A 22777-nucleotide genomic window follows, 5' to 3' on the forward strand; every position below is an offset into this window, starting at 1 on the left:
GTACCAAGCAGAACAGGCTTTAGTCAGTCTGCTCCGGCTTGACCTCCAAGACAGAACTAAACCTACACCCCTTGTCTCAAGTGTAGACCTCCAGCGTTTTACAAAAGCAAAGTTACAGTTACCACATTTAGTGAACACGCTTTGAAATTATTCTTGTGCTTAAAAACACAGGAAAAACGGCAGGAAAAAAACAATCCACAGTTTGACTTGATATATTAATATATAGGTATATACACCAAGAGTAACCACGGTAACAATAACGTGGTGAGCTTAAGCCGTCACTTAAAATGACTAAACAGCCATGATGCTCTGTGTGTGTGTGCGCGCGTGCGCCACAGCTTTACAGTTGGACAGAAGCACTGCAAAAGGAAGAGCAGAAAGAAAGTGCGATGGAGAGATAGCAAACATTACTTACTCAAGACTGGACTTCATGCATTTTAGTCAGAAGCAATGGAAGAGAAAAGCAATTGATGTCCATCACTTCTACCTACGGCTTTAAAGTCCCCCCCCCCCCCCCCCCCCCCCCATAGCTTTGAACAGTTGTAGTCATTTATAGTCATTTAGCATGTTAGCATCTTTAGCTATTCGTTTTTTTTTTGTGTGTGTGTTTTTTTTTTTTTATATCCAGTGATTTGCAACAGTAGGCATTTTACGTGAGCGACTACACTAACTTAACATGAGTATGATGGATTTTTATTCAGGCGGTCATTCTTGCCCTCTGCATATGCTTGGGGACCAATATGCTTGCTGGAATAAGTTGTAGTTTTTACTGGCATTTAGTGCTGTAGTTTGACTGCCTGTGGAAGGGAGGAGCTTATTCATTCTTCCTCTTGGCCCCAGGAACCTTCTCCCTTATTCTGCAAAAAATCATGAACCATATTGTACAGTCACCGAAGGAAATGTGCAGCGACATGGAACAATGCATTCATACATTCTACATTGCTGCATTGTAGAATGTCCCTTTTGGACTTGTTAGGTGTTTCAGTTTGTCATTTAGTAAAATAACTGAAAATTCAGATTTCTGTTTGAATATTTAGTGAATTCCATACTCACTTTCCCATTATTGAGTTCACCTGGGTTCGCACCAGCCCCAGATACTGGTCTATCTGTGTCTGGGGAGAGAGATTGTTGAAATGAGCACAACTCTTTTAGGCAAGCAGACCTGGGGCCTCTAGAACTACACGTGTTATATAGATCATGATGTGCAAATGCCCTCATTCCATACCTGGTATTTCTCATAGACCACTGGCATGGTGAACATGGAAACCACAGCTAGAGAGAAAGGTGAGGAGGTAGTTATGTTACTGGTCAATGCTTTGGACATGCACTACACAATTTGCCCAGAAGAGAGAGAAAAAAAAAAAACCATTCTAGTTAACCTGTCCCAAATAGCCAGAGGGTGACATTTCCAGCTGCTTGTGTAAGAAGTATAGTGTGTGTTCTCACCAAGGAGAAGCAGGGTCAGGCCGTTAAAGATGGCGCCCACGTACGTCAGTAGCCACATCAGCACTGCAAACTGTACACAAGCATGTGTTAACGCTTGCACTGGGTCACAAGGTCGCGTGTATCATCTAAGATGGATGTGTGTATGCATCCTGTACCTATGAGGAGTCGAGCTTCACTCACCTTTATAGAGTCAACCAGGTCCTGAACCAGGAAGAGCCTACGTAGCTCTCTGAGTGTGTAGTTCACATACAGCTGGGTTTTGTCCACATACTTACTGATTTGCTCAGGAGACAAAGCAATCTCCATCTCCAGATATGCCCTGACCGAGAGTGAGAGAGTATATGACAGACTATTAGTGGTACTAAAACATTTAGCTGCCAAATTGGTGGTATATCAGCAGAACTATGCGGATAGGGACCACGGCATTTAACCTACAAACTAGTTCTTAATTTGTTGTAAAGGTTAATATAGATCACTAAAGGCAGCATGAGAGAATGTTTGCATACCAAAATATTTCATCATTCATGGAGTTTTTTTTTTTGGGTAGTCATCTCTGACACACTCGCACTGTCAGAGATTTGTTTAATTTTTACAATTTGCACGTGGGTTCGCTTAAATTATTATAACCATCCATAACACATGCATGCACAGGCAGCGTGAGGCTCACTTGAAGGGGTGTCCCTCATCGGTCTTCTGCACAGCCTGTAGCACAGACTTGTAGACGCGGAAGCTGATGGAGGCAGAGAGCGTGGCCAGGGCTAGGTATGCTCCCACGCTCACCACGCTGAACTGGGTGAGTGAGAAGAGCAGCAGCAACACGCTCCCGAAGAGCAGGCCGGACCGCTTGACATCACGCCAGTGCAGTAGATCCACCGCTGCAAACACACAGACGGACAATCACTTCAGCTGCAGAGCTGTCACTACTTAGTGGAGTCAGTTCTTAAAGTGGAAAGAAAGTTCATGATGACAGGCCATTTTTCAGTGCGCGAGCAGGTGCGTAGAGGCACGATATTGGGGGATGGGGCTCTTGAAGGCTCACACGTACATTCCACGGTGAGGCGTTTTAAATCTATTTCTCAGGACACTGGGGAGGGAGAGTCTTAATCTATAAACCTGCAACCATCAAAGATAGCCCAGGTCAGCTTCAGGTGTCCAGCGATGGAAGAAAGAGGAGAGACCGAGAGAAATGCTGGAGCTGTTGAAAAGATGAAGGCATGGAGCAGACTGGTGTCATGACAACCGCAGACAGGAAGAGAAGGAGGCAGAGTGCCAGAATCGCTGTCTGTCGTAAGGCAGCTGGACACTGTGGGGCATCTCTGGTAAGTCAACAAAAAAACACCTCCTGTAGAGTGCTCCATGAAGTAAGATTATACTTCACTAGATGAGGTCTCACCAGATAAGGTCAACAGTGTCCATCAAGAGACTTTTCCATTAAACAGTCTTGCTTTCTTGGCTACCTTTGACCAACAAACAGAAGACTATGCAATCAGGTTCATATGGAGAGTGTTTACCTGTCAACAAAGGCACATGGTTGAGTCCCTAAAGGAACAGCTCAATACTGATGTACATTATCTTTTAATCTAAACTGCTAATCTAAATCTTATATTAGTAGATTAATATTTTAATCTCCAATGTCCTAATCCTGAAAATTTAGTGTCTAGACCTCACCACGTCTTAAATTTGGAACACTCAAGTTTTTTTGTTGACTCTCCATTTTAGTCTTGGAATCTTCACACAGTGAAAATCAACCGCATAGCGAGCAAGCAATTACATGCTAGTTTCTGACTGGAATGCTAGTAGCAGTTTGCCACCAACCACGATTATCTGACAGTTGTGTAAGAAGCTAAATTAATTTTCTAGTCTCTATGTTTGACTTGGGCTGCGGCAACAGTTTTTGTGAGGATGTCAATTAAAATACAGTGTTTAAAAATAAATTCCACCTCATTAGCAGTGTCTATTAGCTCCCCTTCTTTGCTAACCTTCGGCAACTTATCCATTATTGAAGATATTTGTAAATAACACCATAGTCAGACGAAGCATGTTAATTAATAGACAAGCAAAACATATTCGATACTAATTATTCAAAAGTTAAATTAGCTGTTTGATGCATAAACTCAGCTTAGGCTACTGTTAGATCCAAAAAAATAAAACATGTTCAGGTGAAATGTTCCTTCTTATGCTCATGGAAATCCTACAGTATATGCATAAAGCACAACATGCAACTTTTTTAATTGTGTGAAGTGCTTGTAGTAGCCTACTGATTAAGATATTTAAAAATAAATAAAAATAAACAAATACATATGAAAAAGTAAACATGCTGGTGTATTTTTGTTTTAGTACTTTGGATAAAAGGACATAAAGGTAGCCCTTTGTACTGTTTTTAGTTGCCAGTGTCAGTAAAGGTTTGTGGTGTAAATTATCTGACTAATTGATATGTAACATGATTTTACTATTATTTCTTAAGATAGCCCATTGGTTCTCAAACTATGGTATATGTGCTCCGTCTAGTGGTATGCAGAGGGAATATATATATATATATATTAAAAAAAAACTCTCCAGCATCGGTCATAATGTTGGTACATGGTGAGCCAAATATCTTTTGAGGTGGTACGGATTGTAAAAGGTTTGAGCCTACGTCAATGACTAGTTGTGTAGTAGGTTATATGTTCTTAATGCCCAAGACTGTTCTGATACTTGACCTCCAGAGTGGCTCAGCTGACACCTGGCAAAATCTCACAATCTACCGGCTACTGTTTAACTTTGATGCATCTGTATACACACCCAGAGGGTTCTTAACGTGAGTGAGAATTAGACACTTAATCGAGAGTATTTAGATAATGTAGCCAGTCTTATATGTAATAAAATATGTCTTATATGTAATAATGTAATATGTAATAAGAGAAATCACATAACTATGTCTGTTGGCATTGGACGTGACCAAAAAATACATTTTTGATAATTAGTATATTACATATTACAAGCTGTTTTATAAGTAGAGCCTTGGGGTTCAGAGTGATCTGGTGACTAGTGTCCCGCAAACGCATGCCACGAGAACAGATACTCTGTAGCATGCAGATTGGCATGCCGTGTTTGTGTAGCAGGTGTGCTAAGATAACGACCAGCCAGGGGTAGCGGTACCACAGCTCAGCTGTAATAATAGCCAAACGTTCATACAGTCCTGCTGAAAGAGCATTAGTACTGAGTGGGAGTGATCAAGTAGGTCTAGACGGCTTTCTCGTTGAAAGTTTTGTGCGTACAAAACTAAAACAAAACTTATGTCTTAGAACGCTACTTGGTATGAGAACCTGTTAGTTAAAGATGCAGCAGTGAATATATTAAATGGATATTAAATGTTGATTTACAAGTTCTGTATGTTCATAATGCACTGGCCAGTTGACAGGCTGTCCTGCTCTGGGTGTGGGTGGAAAAGCGACTCTGCTTTCCAACTGAGGCCAAATATCTCTGAAATGAAAGGGCTGATAACATGTTGCCATGAGAACCAACATTTCTCAACTCTGAATCACGTAGCTCGTCTATGCGGAAACCGGAGGCTTGCTGCAGTGGTAGCTGTTTCAACTAGAATTTTACACCTGCGGCACCAGTTCTGAAAGAGGGAAAATAGAGTATGAACGAGAGAGTGTTAAAGAGAGTGAGTTCGAGCTCCAGTCTCCTGGGTGACAGCTTCAATCCTGCAGGGCTAATTTTAGTTTAACTGAGCGGAGAGGAGGGCAGCTATATCGGCCATCTTTATTTCATAATTCTGCTCTAAACCAAAGCCGTGGACACATGGAAAGCCGGTCAACATTAACCCTTCACAGACTGCAAGTATGACAGTTGTGGTTTGACCGGACTGGTAACACCACCAGCAAAGAACAAGCTATGGATTTCACGATTTGAGATTTAAAATCTGATAGACTTGGCAGCTGCGAGATCTATGCGACAGCTTTAACAGATTTCAGACAGAAATACTCCAAAAGACAGGGCCAGTGAGGACACTGTGAGTCTACAATGAAGTATGACATGCCAGCTCTGATATTCCCCTGCTGAAAATCTGAAAGCCTCCATCAGCAGCTTAAACAGTGAAGACTGACTGTAAATAGCATTAATGTTGCTTTCCCAGAGGCTCGGGGCAAAGCTGTCATCATATACATAATCACTGCATAACTATCATTCTTAAGGACACTTTTATCCTCCACCAGTGGTGTATAGGTGTCTTCAGAGAGACATACAGCTTAAGTTTCACAGACAGGAACACAACAAAACCAAACCCAAACAGACAGAAGACAGCACTAATACTCTAGGGTTCTCGTTTCAAAGCCAAGTCAACATAGAGGACAAACACTACTACCTTTCAAAGACCCAACACCAGTATGCACAGGACACATAAAGACACTTGAAAAGATGGAACTCTCATCTTGGATCTGCAACAAAGCTTATTTTCACCAAGTAAACATTTTAAAGCCAACATGCTCAAGCTAAGAGGAGAAAGGACCACTGACCTGTGCCTCCCATGACTGTGGACAGAGAGAGAGAGAGACAGAAGAGAGGTGACAGCTGACAAGCATACGAAATGAATGAGAGAGGGCGAGAGGGAGGGAATGAGGAAGTTGGGCGTTTACAAACAGAATGGGAGAAGAGGATCTCCTACTGGCATTGGCTAGCTAATCTCACTCACTCACACACACACACACACACACACACACACACACACACACACACACACACACACACACATTCATTTTAATACCATGACTTTGGAGTGGCATACCCACTGACAAATGGGCTGTGGATTCCAAAATGGAGGACAGCTTTCACTGCTGTGCCTTCCTGCTTCATGTAGGAGAATGTATGGATATAGCGTGGTGCTATATGTATGTGCATGTGTGCCAGGAGTTTGTACTGTAAGAAGAATGATTGAGCATACACAACAGTACGTTTTGCAGAGGGGGCAGGAGAAGAGGTGTTGTTTTAAATGTGTGCGCATTCCTAGGAAGGACAACGTGCAGCTGTTTAACAGTAAAGGTCTCTGTGCGTCTGTGTGTGTTTGAGAGACAGAAAGTAGGAAAGTGGGTAGGGTGGTGATAGTTGCCATAGATACAGTGTTCCAATTCCCCCTTTTAATATGTGCGCTCACACACACACATACTCATATGAAAGGGCACTGGGTCTTTTTTAAAAATAGCACTGGGGGGGGTGCTGCAGTGATTGTGTGGTTGCCAGTGTTCAGACAGTACAAATATAGCCACCCTTCCCACCACAGTAACCATGTCAACACTTAACCCTGTGTTTTTCTTTTCCTGAGTGAAAGGTCCTTGCCTTGTAAACGGCACAGCCTACTACTGACATTTCTACAAAATTCAAAACCCATTAAACAGCCTGATACATGAATATTACACAAATACATGAAAGTACCACACATTCTTTAGAGAAAGCTAAATCTTGTCTCAAAGACACGTTGCCCAAGTCTGAAGACTAATCCAGTGTTGGTGGCACTTTCTGACCCCTCGCTTGGCTGCATTGTTTGCCAGACGCCGTTGGAGTCAATTTTAGTGTTTGTGAATCTCACTGGCTGAACGGCTGTCTACCTGTGTTCCTCACTTACCAGCACTGTAAAGATGTATCCGCCAACCTACAGTGTGAGCACCACGCTGCCCCTCATGCTGATGTGGATACTGTGACTCCCGGGAATCATTATCCCATTGCAAAACAGGAAATGGAACCAGATAAACAGGAAGTCACAGCACATCCAAACCCAGATTACCGTGGCACCGGAAAGTACTCTGTATATCTAATGTAGATGACAGGAAATTTTGGGATATTACTGGTTATTGCTGAAAAATATGAATATTTGGTCATATTATCACATGCAATTTTTCAGTGTTTACACAATGCTAATCACAGACACACTGACTTAGCATTGATATAGTTAATTGTAGGTATCCCCCCTCCCTTGTGCTATAATGATGTCTGCAAATAAAACAGTCTCTCTCCGGACTAATGAAGACAAATTCAGAATATTACTACCATCAGCTAAAAGTTTTATATTTACCCTGTACTGTTTGTCCCTAATGTGCTAAGTTATGTTATTAGCGCAATTATATGTTCTCTGTGTGGCAACCACAAGATGTTTTATTATGTGGTGGAACCTGATTATTGTGTGAAGCACACCCATTAGGTTCGACCGTACCATAGGGTATTTAAAATGAGAATCAAGTGTCGCCATCAGCTTAGCAAATTGGTTGTATTCTGCATTTGTTAAATGTGTGTGCACGCAGGTATGCATGCATGGGTGCAAGGATGACGAGAGCGATACACACTCTGAACTCAGTCCTGTAGTCAAGGTGGGCATGACGTCATAGTGATGTCACACTCTGTAGAAGTCATGGTTATCTTCAGCCATTGCTACAAGTTGGATGAGACAGCATAACTATATCCTTCCATTTATTCTCCCATACCTATCTGGCCAGCTGTATATGCATCTGCTTGAAAAAATCCCCCCTAGGTATAATACCGCCTGTGGAAGCACATGATGTAATCCAGATGGGTATGATCAGGTTGCTATGACGACAGGCCCACCCAGCGCAGCTGCTAGGTGGCTGCACACACAAAAAGAGCTCAAAACAGCTCAAATGCTGGTGCTATGACAACCTGCCACGACAGTCTGGAACAAGAACACGGGGTGACGGGGGAACGTCTGCAGTGTCACCCCAGAGAGTGCATCCTCCCTAACCAAAGCCAAACACAGCATGGCTCAACTCCAAACAAACCCCAGCCACAAACAAAGCATCACCCACATCCACCCTTTGTCTCCCCTCAAAACAGAACCACAGAACACAGAGAGAAGAGTGGGGGATGGGGGATGCGAAAGAGCAACATCCCAACTGAATCAAGGCCTTATACAAGCCACAACAGCAACACACACTGATGAATAAATATACAGTATGCTACATTTTATAGGGAAGATAACATACCTTCACACGCACACACAAACACACACACAGATACGCAAACACTTGCATAATAGCAAGCCTTCACATTCTCCCGTGTACATATCACACTTTCACAAAAATGCACTCACATGTAGCTAACGCATGTACACACACACACACACACACACACAAACACACACATTAGCAGTACCCTGGCCTTTCCAATTGCCCCACGGACACTCCTTCTTCCCAGAGTCCATGTCTGGATACGTCTACCCCTTTCCTCCTCCTATTCTGCTCCTCTTCCCTTCTGCACCTCCTGCTTTTGTTCTCCGTTCTTCTGTCTTCCCTCGCCGAGACTCCCTTGCTCTGCCTTAGCTTGACTCCAGTGGCCAGACGGCGCGAGGAGGAGAGGGAGAGAGAGAGCGAGAAAGGCAGAGGAGGAGAAGAGAAAGAGGGTGCAAGAGGGGAAGCTAACGCGATGCTACCGACTGAAGAATGACAAGCTGCTGCTACAGCAAATAGAGAGACAGGGAGAGACAGAGATGGGGTGTGGCGAGGGTGATCACATGGTTAACACTGCAGTCCCCGCTGCAGCCACTGAAGCGTACAAGATGCACGGCCTGCTGGGGAGGGACTTTGCCTGAAAGGACAGCCAGTCCAGGGTTTCATAATAAAAGTTCCATCCCACTCGGGTGGTTTGTGTGTGTACATATCTGTCTCGTAACGGCACAGAAAGGGTTACATGCATCAAATATACTGAATAATACTAGCAGATGCTCTCTCTCGCTCGCTCATGATCTGTCTGGCTATGTCTTCCCTACTGCTTTGCTATTGCTGTATGTTCCATTTAAGCAGTTTACACTGTATATTTTTTCAAGTTAGCAAATTCCAGATTGTTCTGATGTCACACACCTAGTATTCCACTGACAATACACCAACATACCGATTTATTTGTCATTCAATCATTAAAACATATATTTAAATAGTTCCAAAGCACACATAGGATGAAAAATGGTGAGAGCAGGGGAAATTACTGTTAATTACTGTTATATATATATATATATGGCCCCTCCCTGCTCCTCCCCCTTTTCATATCTGCCGTTGGCCATGTGATCTGAGTGAACAAGAATGACATCATTGTTGTCACTTTTAGGGTGGGGTTGCCATGTAAGTGGTTTTATGTAAGTGTGTGCAACTCTGTGTCTTCCTTTCTTTTTTTTTGGACAGAACTATGGATTGCTTATTTAATAGCACTGAGTCTCATATCAGACCTCCTATTTTAACCTTATGTGTTTCCTTAAATCTGTCCACCATCTCTCAGCAAAGAGTTGCTCCTATTGCTCCTGTCTGTGTGAATTAGCATGTAAAGCATTATTTCTATCTGGTCTTATATCCAAATCATAGCCTGTAGAACAGGACTACATAAAATAAACAAAAGGAATTCACATTGCGATGATATTGCTACAAAATGAAATGTTCATAGCAGGAAATTCACAAGAGCTCATTTGCATATATAAATCCTGTAAAATATTAGTGGGGTAAAGCCCAGAATACTACCTGAATACTGGAACTTCATCGAATGGAGTAAACCGAACCACATCTTATAAATGGGTAACATGAAAAAAAAAAACAAGAATATATATATATAGGATGTTAGACACTGGAATTAAGTTTCCTTGTCTTGATGTGAGGGGCTTCTACCTCCTCCTTTGGCCAGCTTATTATGGCAGTGGGGTATCTGATGACTGGTAGAGCCTAGCTGCTGATAGCCCGGATCTTGTTCTTCCCATTTGGTTGACTTCTCAGGACTTCTCAGGACTGTCTCGTTCACTTCTGGCATACAGTTTAATGTCATCCATGTAGAGGAGGTGACTGATGGGTGCTCCATTCTGTAGCCGGTATCCGTAGCCACTCTTGCTGATAAGCTCACTGAGTAGGTTCAGGCCTATGCAGAACAGGTTCAAGGACAGCGCATCTCCTTGGTAAATCCTGTACTTGATGGTGAATGGTGCTATTGGCTTGAAGTTGGCCTCTGGGATCATTTTCCACAGCCCCATTGAGTCCTTGATGAAGGCTCTTTGAGTCCTGCTGATGTTATACAGCCTCAAGCATTCCATGGTCCATGTGTGGGGCATTGAATCATAGGCTTTCTTGTAGTCAATCCAGGCAGTGCACAGGTTAGTCTGTCTGGTCTTACAGTCTCGAATGACTGTTTAATCCACTAGTAGCTGGTGTTTGGCTCCTCTGGTGTTCTTGCCAATGCCTTTCTGGGCTCCAATCAAGTACTGAGCCATGTGCCCACTCAACCTAGCCACAATGAAGCCTGACAGGAGCATCCATGTTCCACACACACACACACACACACACACACACACACACACACACACACACACACACACACACGTGTGTGTGTGCTATATATATGTGTGTGTGTTAATGTATTAATATTTGTAGCCTGTTGGATAAAAATAAACATTTACAGTATAACAGAATAACTTATTTGTATGTTGTTATATGGTGATATGTCAGTCTGCTGTGTGTCCTTGCAATATTCTTTCTGTTCTGAGAAATGTGATGAATGGCTGTCCCATCTAGCACGCAGGGCAGCCCTCACCAGTGAGATAACAGCGGGAATAAAGGGGCGAGCCCTCAAAACATTTTCATTCGTTTACTTGCTTTCAAGATGGATGAATTGAGAAGGAGATTTCCTGTATTTTAAAATGTCCCACTGGGAAGACAGCGAATGATTATACTCTTTCAGAATATCATTTTTTCCCCACGTTTACCACTCACAGTGGTAGAAAAAAAAACCTCATTGCAGGTTTACTATTATCGGTTTCGTGAATAATATGTTTATGGAAATTTTGGTACATGCTCTTGAGTTCATGAAAACTGTGAATGGTTTCGTGCATCGGTGGTCACCGCGTGCGTGGTAAGTGTGGAATGTCTGCATTTCTGAACAAAGCAGAAGTAGAATCCTCATTTTTGACCCTTTAGCATCCACCGCTCCCATTTTTACTGTGTCCTTCCATGAAAGCTCTCGCAACAACAAAAGCCGATCGCACAACAAGATGTCAGCCTAAGCCTGAGCCCTTCCTGTGTTGCCATAGCGACGGCAGAACCTAAGCGATCTTTTCGGGCCTGTGTGTGTGTGTGTGTATATGTGTGTTGGGGGGGGGGGGGGCGGTTGTGAGGGGGTCAGAATTTTACCATTAGCCTTGCATAATTAGAGATAGAATTTGGATCAAAAACAAATCCATTTAAAATATTCTAGCACTTACTCAAAGAATTCCATTCTTTCCTGATAATGAACTTTATGTGTGTGTGTGTGTGTGTGTGTGAGAGAGAGAGAGAGAGAGAGAGAGAGAGAGAGAGAGAGAGAGAGAGAGAGAGCGCATTCCAGAGCGCATTCCAGAGCTAAAAATGAGTTGTGGTGAAATCTGAAAACAAATCCTTCAACGCCATCTGCAGGCAGAAATAAGACCTGCAGGCAATGACCTGCTTTAACATTCTAGAACCTTCAGTTATACATACAGAAAGCTGTAGCTTGTGTGTGTGTATGTGTGATTGCCTATATAGTTGCTGCTCTGCTCTGATGAATGTGTTACATAATTAAATTACATAATTATATCCATATATACATTGTACATTGTGTATATAAACATAATATACATATATTGTACATACATTGTTAATATATTCTTGTATTTATATATAGAATATATATTTCTCTATGCACCCTGGTTTTTCTTTTTCCTCAGTTTGGACAGAGCACTCTCAACCATTTCACTGCGAGTTATTGTGTGTATGACTATGTATGTGACAAACCAAACTTGAAACTTGAAATGTGGTAAATGTTCATATTATCGTTGAGTCATCTCACTCAGTGACAAATGTACTGTTTCCTTTTTATTTCCAATTGTATGCATACACAGGGTAGAGGACAGTGATACAGAATGTGAGTGTATATACGTTTTTATTTGTCAGTAAGCACGCACCCCTAACAGAGGGCGAATGTCTTACATAAACATGGTCCTGTGCAAGGTGGAGAGTCTAAAACATCACTCTCCACTAACAGCATCTGACCTCTCAAATCTGCTTGTTCACCCACTCGTTAGCACCGTAACTCTCTCTCCCACTCACCAACACAGAGGACCAGACTAAACCTCTGCACACTCACTCCTTACCCTGACTCTGCTCACACGTCACATACTGGCATTACTGAGATCTTAATAAGCAGACGGCTTTCAGAAGCTCTGCCTTCGTTGCACTGAATGCTTGTCACAATCCAATTGGCTCTCAAGGCTGATAATGAGGGAATTGGGGACGCTTGGAGGTCAATGAGTTCATGCGTTCCAGGGGATTTCTGATGCAATTACTATATGATCATTTCAACATATCCCAACATAATCTGTTTTCTTTCTATGGCATAATGATATTAAAGTATGTGAATTGGAAACACATTTAGATACATATGGAAGCGAAATATTGGAGCGTCGTCTTCGGGTGCCTTGTCTTTGTTTCAGTCAGGCCTTTGTTTCTCTGCTCTAACTGAATTATGAAAATTGGGGCGTTGTGGCTGCTTCAACCACTAGGGGGCGCCTGGCATCAGGATCACCCTTGAGATCCAAACAGCATATCTTACAGACATGGGATGTAGATGAATCATGTTTGTCGTTTTTTGTTTTTTGTTTGAAGTTGTTGATACGGGAACTATTCACAGAATTAATTAACATACTACGCTTCATTACAAAGCTGTCAGGTGAACTGCTGTACACTGCACTGCCTTGTTAATATATTTTAATATAAATCGTAAGTATTGTTAACGACGTTTTTGGAGAAGGACCACAGCGACACTCCAGACTCTCTGCCAACATCGAACCACTAGTACACAGGTGTTGTTTAGTTCCATTAATTTGTCTTCAACCCCCAGGTTAATTCAGTGAAACTTAGCAAAGCCTGTAATCGTGAAATAGAGTGTGTGACATTTCTTTGAGCTGAGCTTTTGTGGTAACGCTTTGGGAACTGTCAGAATCATGCGGTTGGTATGAAATATCTATTTTAAAAAAGGCGAAGGGTGGTTGCCACACTGATCACCCCAAGCAAGTCAGTCTGAGTTTTAAGACATCTTCGTATATAAACATGAAGAACTGTTTCCCAGTCTTGGTACGGGAGGTTCATCGAGTGAACAATATATGTTCGGTTCCTGGTCCCAGCACCCCGTCAAGTCGTAAGTGTAATGCTGTTCCACGTCCAGCAAACGCAGGTGTAATGGAGCACTCGCGTAATGGTTCTTTATTGATTTTGGCTTCACGACGGCTTGCCATTAGTGGTGCGTCAACTGGAGTGTAGTAATGAATCCCTAGCCCTAACCCTAGCTCTGGTCGACCATTGCTAGGCCTTAGCTGGACGACCTGTAACGGGAAACCACGACCTCAGTCGCATAGCAGACTAACACGCACATCACACAGTTTAATTGCTCACATTGAGCTTTAGCCATGGCTAGCGACTGCTAAGTGTGTAATTTGCTTACTTTGAATTTATGTGGACTGGTACCAGCAGGTGGTGTCCCACCACCCCGTCTGGTCAAGAATTCATTCACAGTGACTGCTCAGAAGTTCTGGTAGTAGACTTCACTCTGCTCAGTGAAGCCCTTCACTGCAGGCTTCCAGTAGCTGCCTGCATCAGATTTACAACCCTGATGCTTGCTTCGGAAGCCAAAAATGGACCACTCCCACCATACTTCATGACAATGCTCAAAGCCTGACCTATTCCTGGAGTTGTTTGAATCTCAAATGCGGCTCAGCTTGAAACACCATTCTTCAAGGCTCATGGAAGCATGAGAAGTCTCTTCTCTGTCCTGGCTCCCAGATGGTGAAACAAACTTCTTGTCTCTTGCTGTCTTCAAACACAGATTGAAGACTCCTCTATTTGTGGAGTATTTAAATGACCACTAACCCTGCAAATTTTATACTACTGTTGGCTAACTGAATACTCTAGCGCGTTTGATATTGCACTTGTTGTTTGATACAGTACTTATGCTTATTTGGCATTTCTTCTAGGTATCAGCATTGATTCCTGTATTTCAGCAGTATTTTAGTTCAACAGTGTTTGACTCTAACCTATTGTATTGGCTAGGATATATTCTATAAATAGATGAGAGAGCACTGGATAAGAGTCTGCTAAATGCCAAAAATATTCATTTAACTGTAAACATGTAAATGTGAATATACACTCACATTTACAGGGCTGCAATATCTACACAACCTCTAAACAAATCTACAGTGTCTATGCATCGCTCCACAGTTTATACACACAAATCTCTACACGCATCTGCTCCAGTTATGCTACAAAATATCTTACACCACCCATCAGGCTACATTTCAATAGTGAAATCACACCTGCATGTTAATATGTTTTGTACCATTAACAATACTGGTTCAGGGGTCATATGAAGTTCTGTTTAGCATGATATGCAGTTTAATTTTGGAAGTGTGCACCGTACTGTGGGAATGAGAGTCTGTCAAAGCTGTACTTACCTTTCTGTTTGTTGAAGTTCTGCAGGAAGAGAGGCAACTCCGCGGAATGAGTGCTGGATACATTCTCCTCACTGCTACTCTTGCTCTTACTCTCCCAATCCTCTTTGGGGCGCTGTTCTGCGGGAGCTGCAGATGTGGCCGTTGTAGCAGGCATGGGTTTGGCTGTCGAGCTCTCTCCTTGCGGTGGCTGGGGCTTGGCCTTCTCTACCTGTATCACATTGTCTTTCTCTTTCTCCTTGTGCTTCTCCTTCTGTTTCTGCTTACTTTCCAGGGACTCTGTTACAGCAGGAGGGGTGGAGATGGGGTTGGAGGAGAGGCTTGGAGCTGGGGCAGTGCTGGGTTCCGGGCCACTGTATCCTTGCTCTCTCTTGGGGCTCTCCTCGGAAGCAGACTCGATGAGCAGGTCACTGTCTAGCTCCGCCTCCCTCTCTTCACGCAGGAGACTGTAGAGTGGTGGGTTGCCAGCTTGACCAAAACCAAACTTAGCATGGCTGGAAAGCTCAAATGGATTGCTATTTCCCCCCTTGTTACTTTGATGTATCTCAAAAGGATTGCTAGCTTTAGCCAAAACCCCCTTCACTTCACTGGGCTGCTCAAAGGGGTTGCCAGATTGGCCAAATCCCATTTTCTCCTGCTGGGGCTTGTCATGCCTTGGCGAATCAGGTTCTTCTGCCACCTGCTCAATTTCAGAGTCTCCAGACTCTTCCCCACTGCCATCCTGATCATGCCCCCCAAAACCAGACATGTCCCACGGAGCGGCGGGTTTGGCAGGGCATTTGGTGTCCTGGTAAGGGGCGCTGCTGTCCTGAACTGAGCTCACAGACTTCATTGCTACCGGCTGGAACAAGACATCCGAGGGAGACTCTCGTCCTGCAGGAAGGAAGGAAATAAGATAAAAGGTCAGGGAGGGAGAGATAAAAAAGGAAATGGGTGTTAAAAAGGAGAAACTTTCAGAAAAATGGCAGATGATTTTATGTGATCTTAAAATGAGAAAGGGAACATTATAATTTTGTTTTATACACGGAATATTATAATCATACCGTTTTAAATGTTATTAATTCTGACACCCATGTTTGATTTAGTGTCAAGCAGATATAAATGGCCCACTGTGACTGCTATTCAAAGCGTGCCGTTTATTGTTACAGTATAATTCAAACAGTCAACAAAAGTAGTGCTGCTGATAATTTAGCATTTATTAAAATATCAAAAACGTGATAGCTTTGGTCTGTGATATCATGGAGTATTTCATACTGTTTCATCCCTACCACATGCACTTAGCTGCATGGCCCATGAGGTTTAGCACGCTTGACGTAAGGTCCCAGACAACCTCAGATGCTGCATGTACATGTAGGTGCATGTAGTAGCACTATCCACAACCAGATCCACGTAGTAGCTCGCTTTGTAAGTCGCATATTATGATCAGGAAGCGCAGCAAGCATTAACTTTGCCATCGCACTTTGTCATCTCAGTGCGCTCGACAGAGAGCAGTTCTTTTATACTGGTCTCTGCCTGATATATTCATATGCTACTGAGCGCTCTTTTATGTACCTGAGCAGGTGGAAACATTGGCAGTGGAAAAGGTGCTTAGATGCTTGATGTTACCAAGTCTATGTTGAGTTGAGTAAGATGTGTTAGAACCACAACCCTTGGTAGAGCAGAGGGAACATTCCTCCTTACACTGCTGTAACTGTAGGACAGTGTTTGGCGGCACTCTGAGACAAGTTCTTATAGGTGTGACTGAACTGGGGTTGCGGTTTACCTGTAGGCGAGAGGTTAGGGGAGTGGCTGGCAGAGGAAGCAGCGCTGTCGTCCTCCGGCTCCGAGAGCGTTACCGTGGGAACGCCCTGCTGTCCGAAACTGAGCACACTGTCCCTCTCTGACACGCTCCCTTGTGGAGGAGCTCTCTCCAGCTGGGGCGGCGGGCGATGGGGGTCTGCCGTCACGGTGATTTTCACCGGACTGATGGGTTGCGGTGTCCCTGTGGTGTGGTGAGCGTGGTACATCACTGTCTCCTCATCCGATGGGTCCCCCATATAGGAGAAAGTGTGCTGCTCCCTGGCAAAACCCAGCCCCCCTTTTGCCTCCATGCCTCTGGTTGCCGGGGGGCTCTTCTCAAGGTAGTGGCCCAGGTCGAAGGGGTCCAGGTCGGACTTGCTGCCCTGCCCTCCCTGTTTCGTCGGCTTGATGTCGCAAAGGCCGGCCCCGGCATCGTCATCTTCGTCACTGTCATTGCTGTAGCTTCTCTCAGGCTGCTGCTTGACCTTGCTGCTGCCAATCTGTCCTGGCTCGCGGAGGTCGTCGCTCATGTCCATGTAGTTGTAGGGCTCCACCTTGTGCACCTGAAGGTCAGAAGGGTCCCCGGGGGTCATGCCGATGCCAGAGTCGGTGCCAGTGGGGGCGGAAGGCGAACGGTTCCCTTCAGAGGGGAAGAGAGGGGCACCTCCTCCAAATGGGTTGGATGAAGAGGAGTGGGAGGAGAGGAGGGAGGTGTAGAGATCCCCCTGTCCTGAGGAAGATGTCTGGAACAGGCCAGACATGGAGTCATCTGCAGAGAGGGTGACAGAGTAGGGATGGGAATGTGAGAGACAGACACAGATAGGGACAGAGGGCAGAGGCAGCAATTTCTCAGATCCGGATTAATTCCAGATCATAACTTGGCATACATAGGATAAGCTCTGGTGCACTGCGTGAAGATGGTGTATTCATTACATTTTCCTGTATGCAGAGAGACAGGTGAATTAGGTGTTACTGGAAGAAGTAGATGTGGTGAATTAGGTGTTACTGGAAGAAGTGACACAGCTCAGACACTCTCTACTTTGTGCATGTCGGTCAGTATATTACAGGTCACGTGGCTATGTGTGTATGGCGGGGTGGGGTGGGGGATGAAGCTAAATCCTGTAATCCTTTTAGCAGGGAGAGAAGACAGAAGCGAAGCTTTTATTAGTAATAGTTTTATGTCCTGATGAAACATTGATTATGTTTAAAAGAGAAACATTAGTCCCAGAACACAGAAGTCCCTGTCGCATTACAACAAGGGCTTATGGGATTAATTTCATTTTTATCATTATTGCGATATGATTTTTAAACACACTGTGTAGGACCACGATAACACAACGAAAGTTGCGAGTAACAGCCTGACTCGAATTGCGTTACCTGCAACAGAGTGAACGCTTCACATTGCTTACCATGCACATGCGATATAATTAGACTGGAACCAGAGTGCGTTAGACAGGTACACACAGTCAACTGTACACAAAAGTCAAACCAGCCAAACACGCTGGCAAGTTGGACAAATAAGCGCAGCCACCCAAGTGCCAAAAAACCCCCACAGAGAAGTGATTATCTAAGTGAGGAGGAATTGGTCCAAAAAAGTAGAGGCACAACTGTAAATTGGCAATGCTTTGGTTTTTGACGAGATGACTATGCTAAGTCCAAGGTTTTGTGCGAACCTTGCCCAGCCATTGTGTCTGCCATCACCGGTAACAAACTTTTATGTTCACTTAACATGCGCTAAATTGTACGAGGAGAGTTCAGAGCCAAGATCTGCGAGACTGATTAGAGCTAGCTACATGTCATCACAACACACCTCCACATGCAAAACAGTGATCTCAGAGTTTTGAAAGAGTGACGGCACGTGATTTGGGCTCCTGTCCTCATAAAGAAAAAAAAACAACCCCATCACGTAGGCTACTACTAGGCTAAAGATTTGGTGCTGTCTGCATCAGTTAGCAAAGAAGGCTTTTTGCACTTGTGTCAGAAAAGTGTTTTTATTTCTCTAGTTTTTCATATTTTTTAATTATTTACTCGTGTGTGTGTGTGTGTGTGTGTGTGTGTGTGTGTGTGTGTGTGTGTGTATGTATGTATGTATGTATGTGTGTGTGTGTGTGTGTGTGTGTATGTATATATATATATATATATATATATATATATATATATATATATATATATATATATATATATATAATATAATATAATATAATATAATGTATGTCTTACTGGTTGTTCAGTGAATACATCTTTATGTTGCAACATTGCGCAAAATGTCTGCCCTATAATAATTTGCACAGTTGTTTAATTTAAAGAGGATTTATTTAATGTTTAATAAACCTACAAAATAGATGGATTTCTTTCCTTGTTTTATTACATAGTAAAAACAACCTACTCCTTCCAGGGTCTGAATGTACTGCTCTTCAGATATCCACTGAAATTTTCTATTTTAACCATAATTTATCAGATTTCACATCGATGTCTGGATATCCAACATTATCGCATTTTTTATCCATATTGTACAGCCCTATTACACACACACACACACACACACACACACTCACACTCTCTCTTTCACTCTGTCTCTCCTGTTTCTTAGCAAGTACACACATATTCATTGTTGTCCAGACCTCAAGACGTGGGCAGAGCACTATAAATAACTACATCCAGTAGGCTTAGGAGAGAGAGATGTTGGGGAGTTTGCAACAGCTCATGGGGCTACTGTGGTAGACTGCAGCATCTGATTTGCTTTGACGATAATACAGTGGAATACAATTCTCCTTGATCAAGAAAGAGGAAGATCATGGGTGTGCTGAACACACCCAGTTAAATGCAAGCAGTTTCCAGAAGCAGCCAACATGAACTTATCTATTTGGGTTAAAAGCGCGGCTTTGAGCCGTGTAGCATGAGCAGCATCAGATCTGGAAAATGCTTAGATTAGGACAAACACTGAGATGCGCACTGCTTGAAGATTGTATATTCAGGCTGTGTGTGTTTGTGTGTGTTGGTCATTGTAATGACAATTATTTATAGGCCATTTTGTAGGCTACTCTGATTTGAGAAGTCCATTGGACAATGCTACAGCTGGAAACACCTGTGAGTTTGTCTATATATAGAGAAACGGAGAGCGAGAAAGAGAGAGGGAGAGAAAGATAGATGAAGAGATACAAGAAGAGAGGCTTGCACAGGCTTGCTGTCAGAGCGGCCCACAGCAAAGCAAAAAAACAAGAGAGACGAGCAGAGAGACTTTAGGAATCACTGCTGGAGGGGAGAGGTGCAATAGCTTGGAGCCACCTCCCAGTGGGCGGAGCAATCACAACTCAGCCCCGCCCATGCTGGGCATACATGCCACAATTCTGGCACACTAAGAAACACCATGGGGTGTTCAAGCTTCAGGAGACTATTACTGGACCCCCTTTCTGTCTGTGTGAAAGGAGCTAATTTGCCTGCTAACTAAAAGGCTTTTGGAAAGACAGTGAGAAAAGGCGAGCAGGAGAGTTACTGTTTCAAGAGTAAGACAGTGTGTGAATATTTGTGCCAGCAAAAGAGCAAAGAATGTGTCTGTGCATGTTTCTGTGTGTGAGAGAGCGAGAAAGGAATTAGAGAGAGAGGAGGGAGTCGAGGCCCCATCTTATGAATATTTAGGTTTGAGAGAAAAAAAACGAGGGAGAGAAATTGTGTGTGTGTGTGTGTGTGTGAGAGAGAGAGAGAGAGAGAGAGAGAGAGAGAGAGAGAGAGAGAGAGAGAGAGAGAGAGAGAGAGAGAAACTTCTATGCCACCAGTTCCCCAGTATATAAGAATATCAGTTTGAGTCGTGATGGCGGCCATGTCTGCTCCATAATGGCCGTGGCAGCACTTTAGCCTGCTGCGCAGAGGCCCAGAGATCAGCTGGGCGGCGGCGGCTCCAGATCTTGCTCAGCCAGCCCTGCCTGAGGTGGAGTGCAGTGCTTCACGTGGCTGTGGGAAGGGCCTGCGTGCATCCTGCCTGCCTGCTTTTCTGAACTGCACAGCCACTCGGGTACACAAGGTACACAGAGTGCAGCCTTAGATATCCCCTGTACCCAAAGCAACCCAGTGTTTTTCATACAGGCTTTCAGGACCACGTGGCTGCTACAGAAGGTTTAAGTAGGGTCTCTGGAGGCGATGCCATACAGAGGAAGAGGCGACGCAACTGTGTTATAAGGGACCGATAATTATCAGGGATTCGTGATGCACAAATTGCACAGTGAAGAATTCACTCGGGTCGCGTGGACTATCGAGCCCATTTAAGCGCAGCTCGTGCTCGTTAATGGTAGCCACTGCGTAGGCAGACCACTGACAGCAAACCTCTGTTAGCGCACTGATGAACGCACGGCATCCTGTGAGCGCTTGCTTTCGGCGCGGATACTACATTATACATTAGTAATCTGCGCTAAAACAGATCCCAATCATTTGTTACTACATTATTAAGCAAGTTTAAATTTGTCACTTCGAGAGACGCAACACCCACACGGGACGTAGACCAGAGAAGATCACTACGGCGAGGATGTAAACATTAACAGACCACTCGCGTTTTTACATCTTCTCAGGACGTGGATCCATATGTGTATAATATGCATTATATAAGCCTCTGTGTAATTACCTACGTTAATATAACTTTAACCCCACTAACCAACAATGGGCCTAATTGTGCTGTTTCGTTTTCAAATGAAACGTGGTCTTTATAAATCAAATTCACCGGGACCACGTTGCTGGTCGTGGCTTGTTACCACTAGTTTTCGCTAGTCCATTTCTGCGTGTAAAACAAAAGCACGTTTACGTGTCTGTACTGCTGTTCCACCAGGCCTACAACAACAACCACACAAAAGGCGTACAAGTCAGCCCATGCCTCCACCCAGGTCCTCTGACGCTCTAAACCTAATTAGTATTGGAACCTGTTAATGGAAGTTTTGAAATACGGCTGCAATTCTGTTGCAGACGCCACACGTTCTTAAAGTGTTTTTCCTCTCGTCAGAATCAAAAACACTAAACTTGTTAGAAACGGACGCTGCACCGCTTGCAAAAGTAGGCTTGGGTAACGTTAGTTGACTTAGCTACACCCGGGAGCAAACACTCGGCTTAGTCCAAGTGATGTCACACCCATACGAGCACAAACTGGCAGCACAGTACACTGTACAGCACATTTATCAACATCGTCACCACAGCTCATATTTTCATAAAGTAGCCCAACTTAGCCCAGGAAAGGAGGGTGTACCTATGGAAAGAATGCCAGTTGAAAGCCCGAATTACCTGTAGATGCAGTTTCCATGGCAACGCCGGCACCTTTACGCTCCTTATCAAATGGGTAGAATTGTTTCAAGGAGTTCATGTCGTCCTCCCAGCTTCTAGAGTGGAGCTCGTCCCGCATCTCATCGAAGCGGCGCCCGGTACTCCCAAACATTCCGTTCCGCTCGGGCTCCTCCGCAAATCGTTGCTCATCCAGACCCGGGTCTTCATTAAGCTTCCCAGACATGCTCACAGCAGCGGCGCAAAGATCGCAATCAGCAGTGTCGGTGTAAAGAACCACCTCTGAAATATTCAAAGAGGACTCGAGACCGGATATCTTTTTATTCCCCAAGATCTAATCGATGCTTCCGCTTCTCTGAACGGTGAAGCGACTGAGGTTTGTTTGGTTCAGAGCTTGGGAGCTGACGTCACTGTATCTGCGAGGCTTACGTTTGGCACGGATTTAGGGCAGAAAGTAGCATTCCGGTTTAACTATTTGTAGAAAGGACGTTCGGCGTCCATCCTGGACACGGGTGTGGTTCAAAGGACAACGTAAGGCTAAATTTAGCCTACACCCGTTAAAAAAGGCTGGTGGGCTGGGCCAACAGTATTACAACTAACATCTGTGCAATAGAAAAATCTAGTGTTAACTCAAGTTTTGTGTCCTTTTCATGAAATACATTAGAATTTATGCTGTTTTATAATATCGGACATTTTCGCTCATCACTTGCAAACTCCCCCTCGTACGCATATAAACCACTGTAAGTAAACTGTCGAGTCATTTCTGTCTACACAACGTGATACATAATCGCACTATTGTGTTGTCAGACAGGATTACAACACGGGCGG

At 43.9% G+C, this 22777-nt stretch overlaps 1 protein-coding gene across 3 annotated transcripts; it reads right to left on the reverse strand.

The window, feature by feature from the left end:
* Positions 1–588: 588 nt before the first annotated feature.
* Positions 589–22473, reverse strand: rtn1a (reticulon 1a). 3 transcript variants are annotated; one of them, XM_027030505.2, is made up of 9 exons: positions 21953–22473; positions 16677–17462; positions 14918–15787; positions 2114–2321; positions 1627–1765; positions 1447–1516; positions 1226–1272; positions 1054–1112; positions 589–857 (listed from the first exon to the last, which is right to left on the reverse strand). In XM_027030505.2, the coding sequence occupies exons 1-9, from the start codon at positions 22173–22175 to the stop codon at positions 815–817; spliced, it is 2445 nt and encodes an 814-aa protein (XP_026886306.2). In that variant the 5' UTR covers positions 22176–22473; the 3' UTR covers positions 589–814. The 3 variants fall into 3 exon arrangements, with proteins under 3 accessions (XP_026886306.2, XP_026886315.2, XP_026886324.1); XM_027030514.2 differs by lacking the exons at positions 14918–15787; positions 16677–17462; positions 21953–22473 and adding an exon at positions 8587–8933; XM_027030523.2 differs by lacking the exons at positions 14918–15787; positions 16677–17462; positions 21953–22473 and adding an exon at positions 5946–5973.
* Positions 22474–22777: the final 304 nt, after the last annotated feature.

Source organism: Electrophorus electricus, chromosome 11 (genome assembly GCF_013358815.1).
Source record: "Electrophorus electricus isolate fEleEle1 chromosome 11, fEleEle1.pri, whole genome shotgun sequence".
Taxonomy (NCBI): domain Eukaryota; kingdom Metazoa; phylum Chordata; class Actinopteri; order Gymnotiformes; family Gymnotidae; genus Electrophorus; species Electrophorus electricus.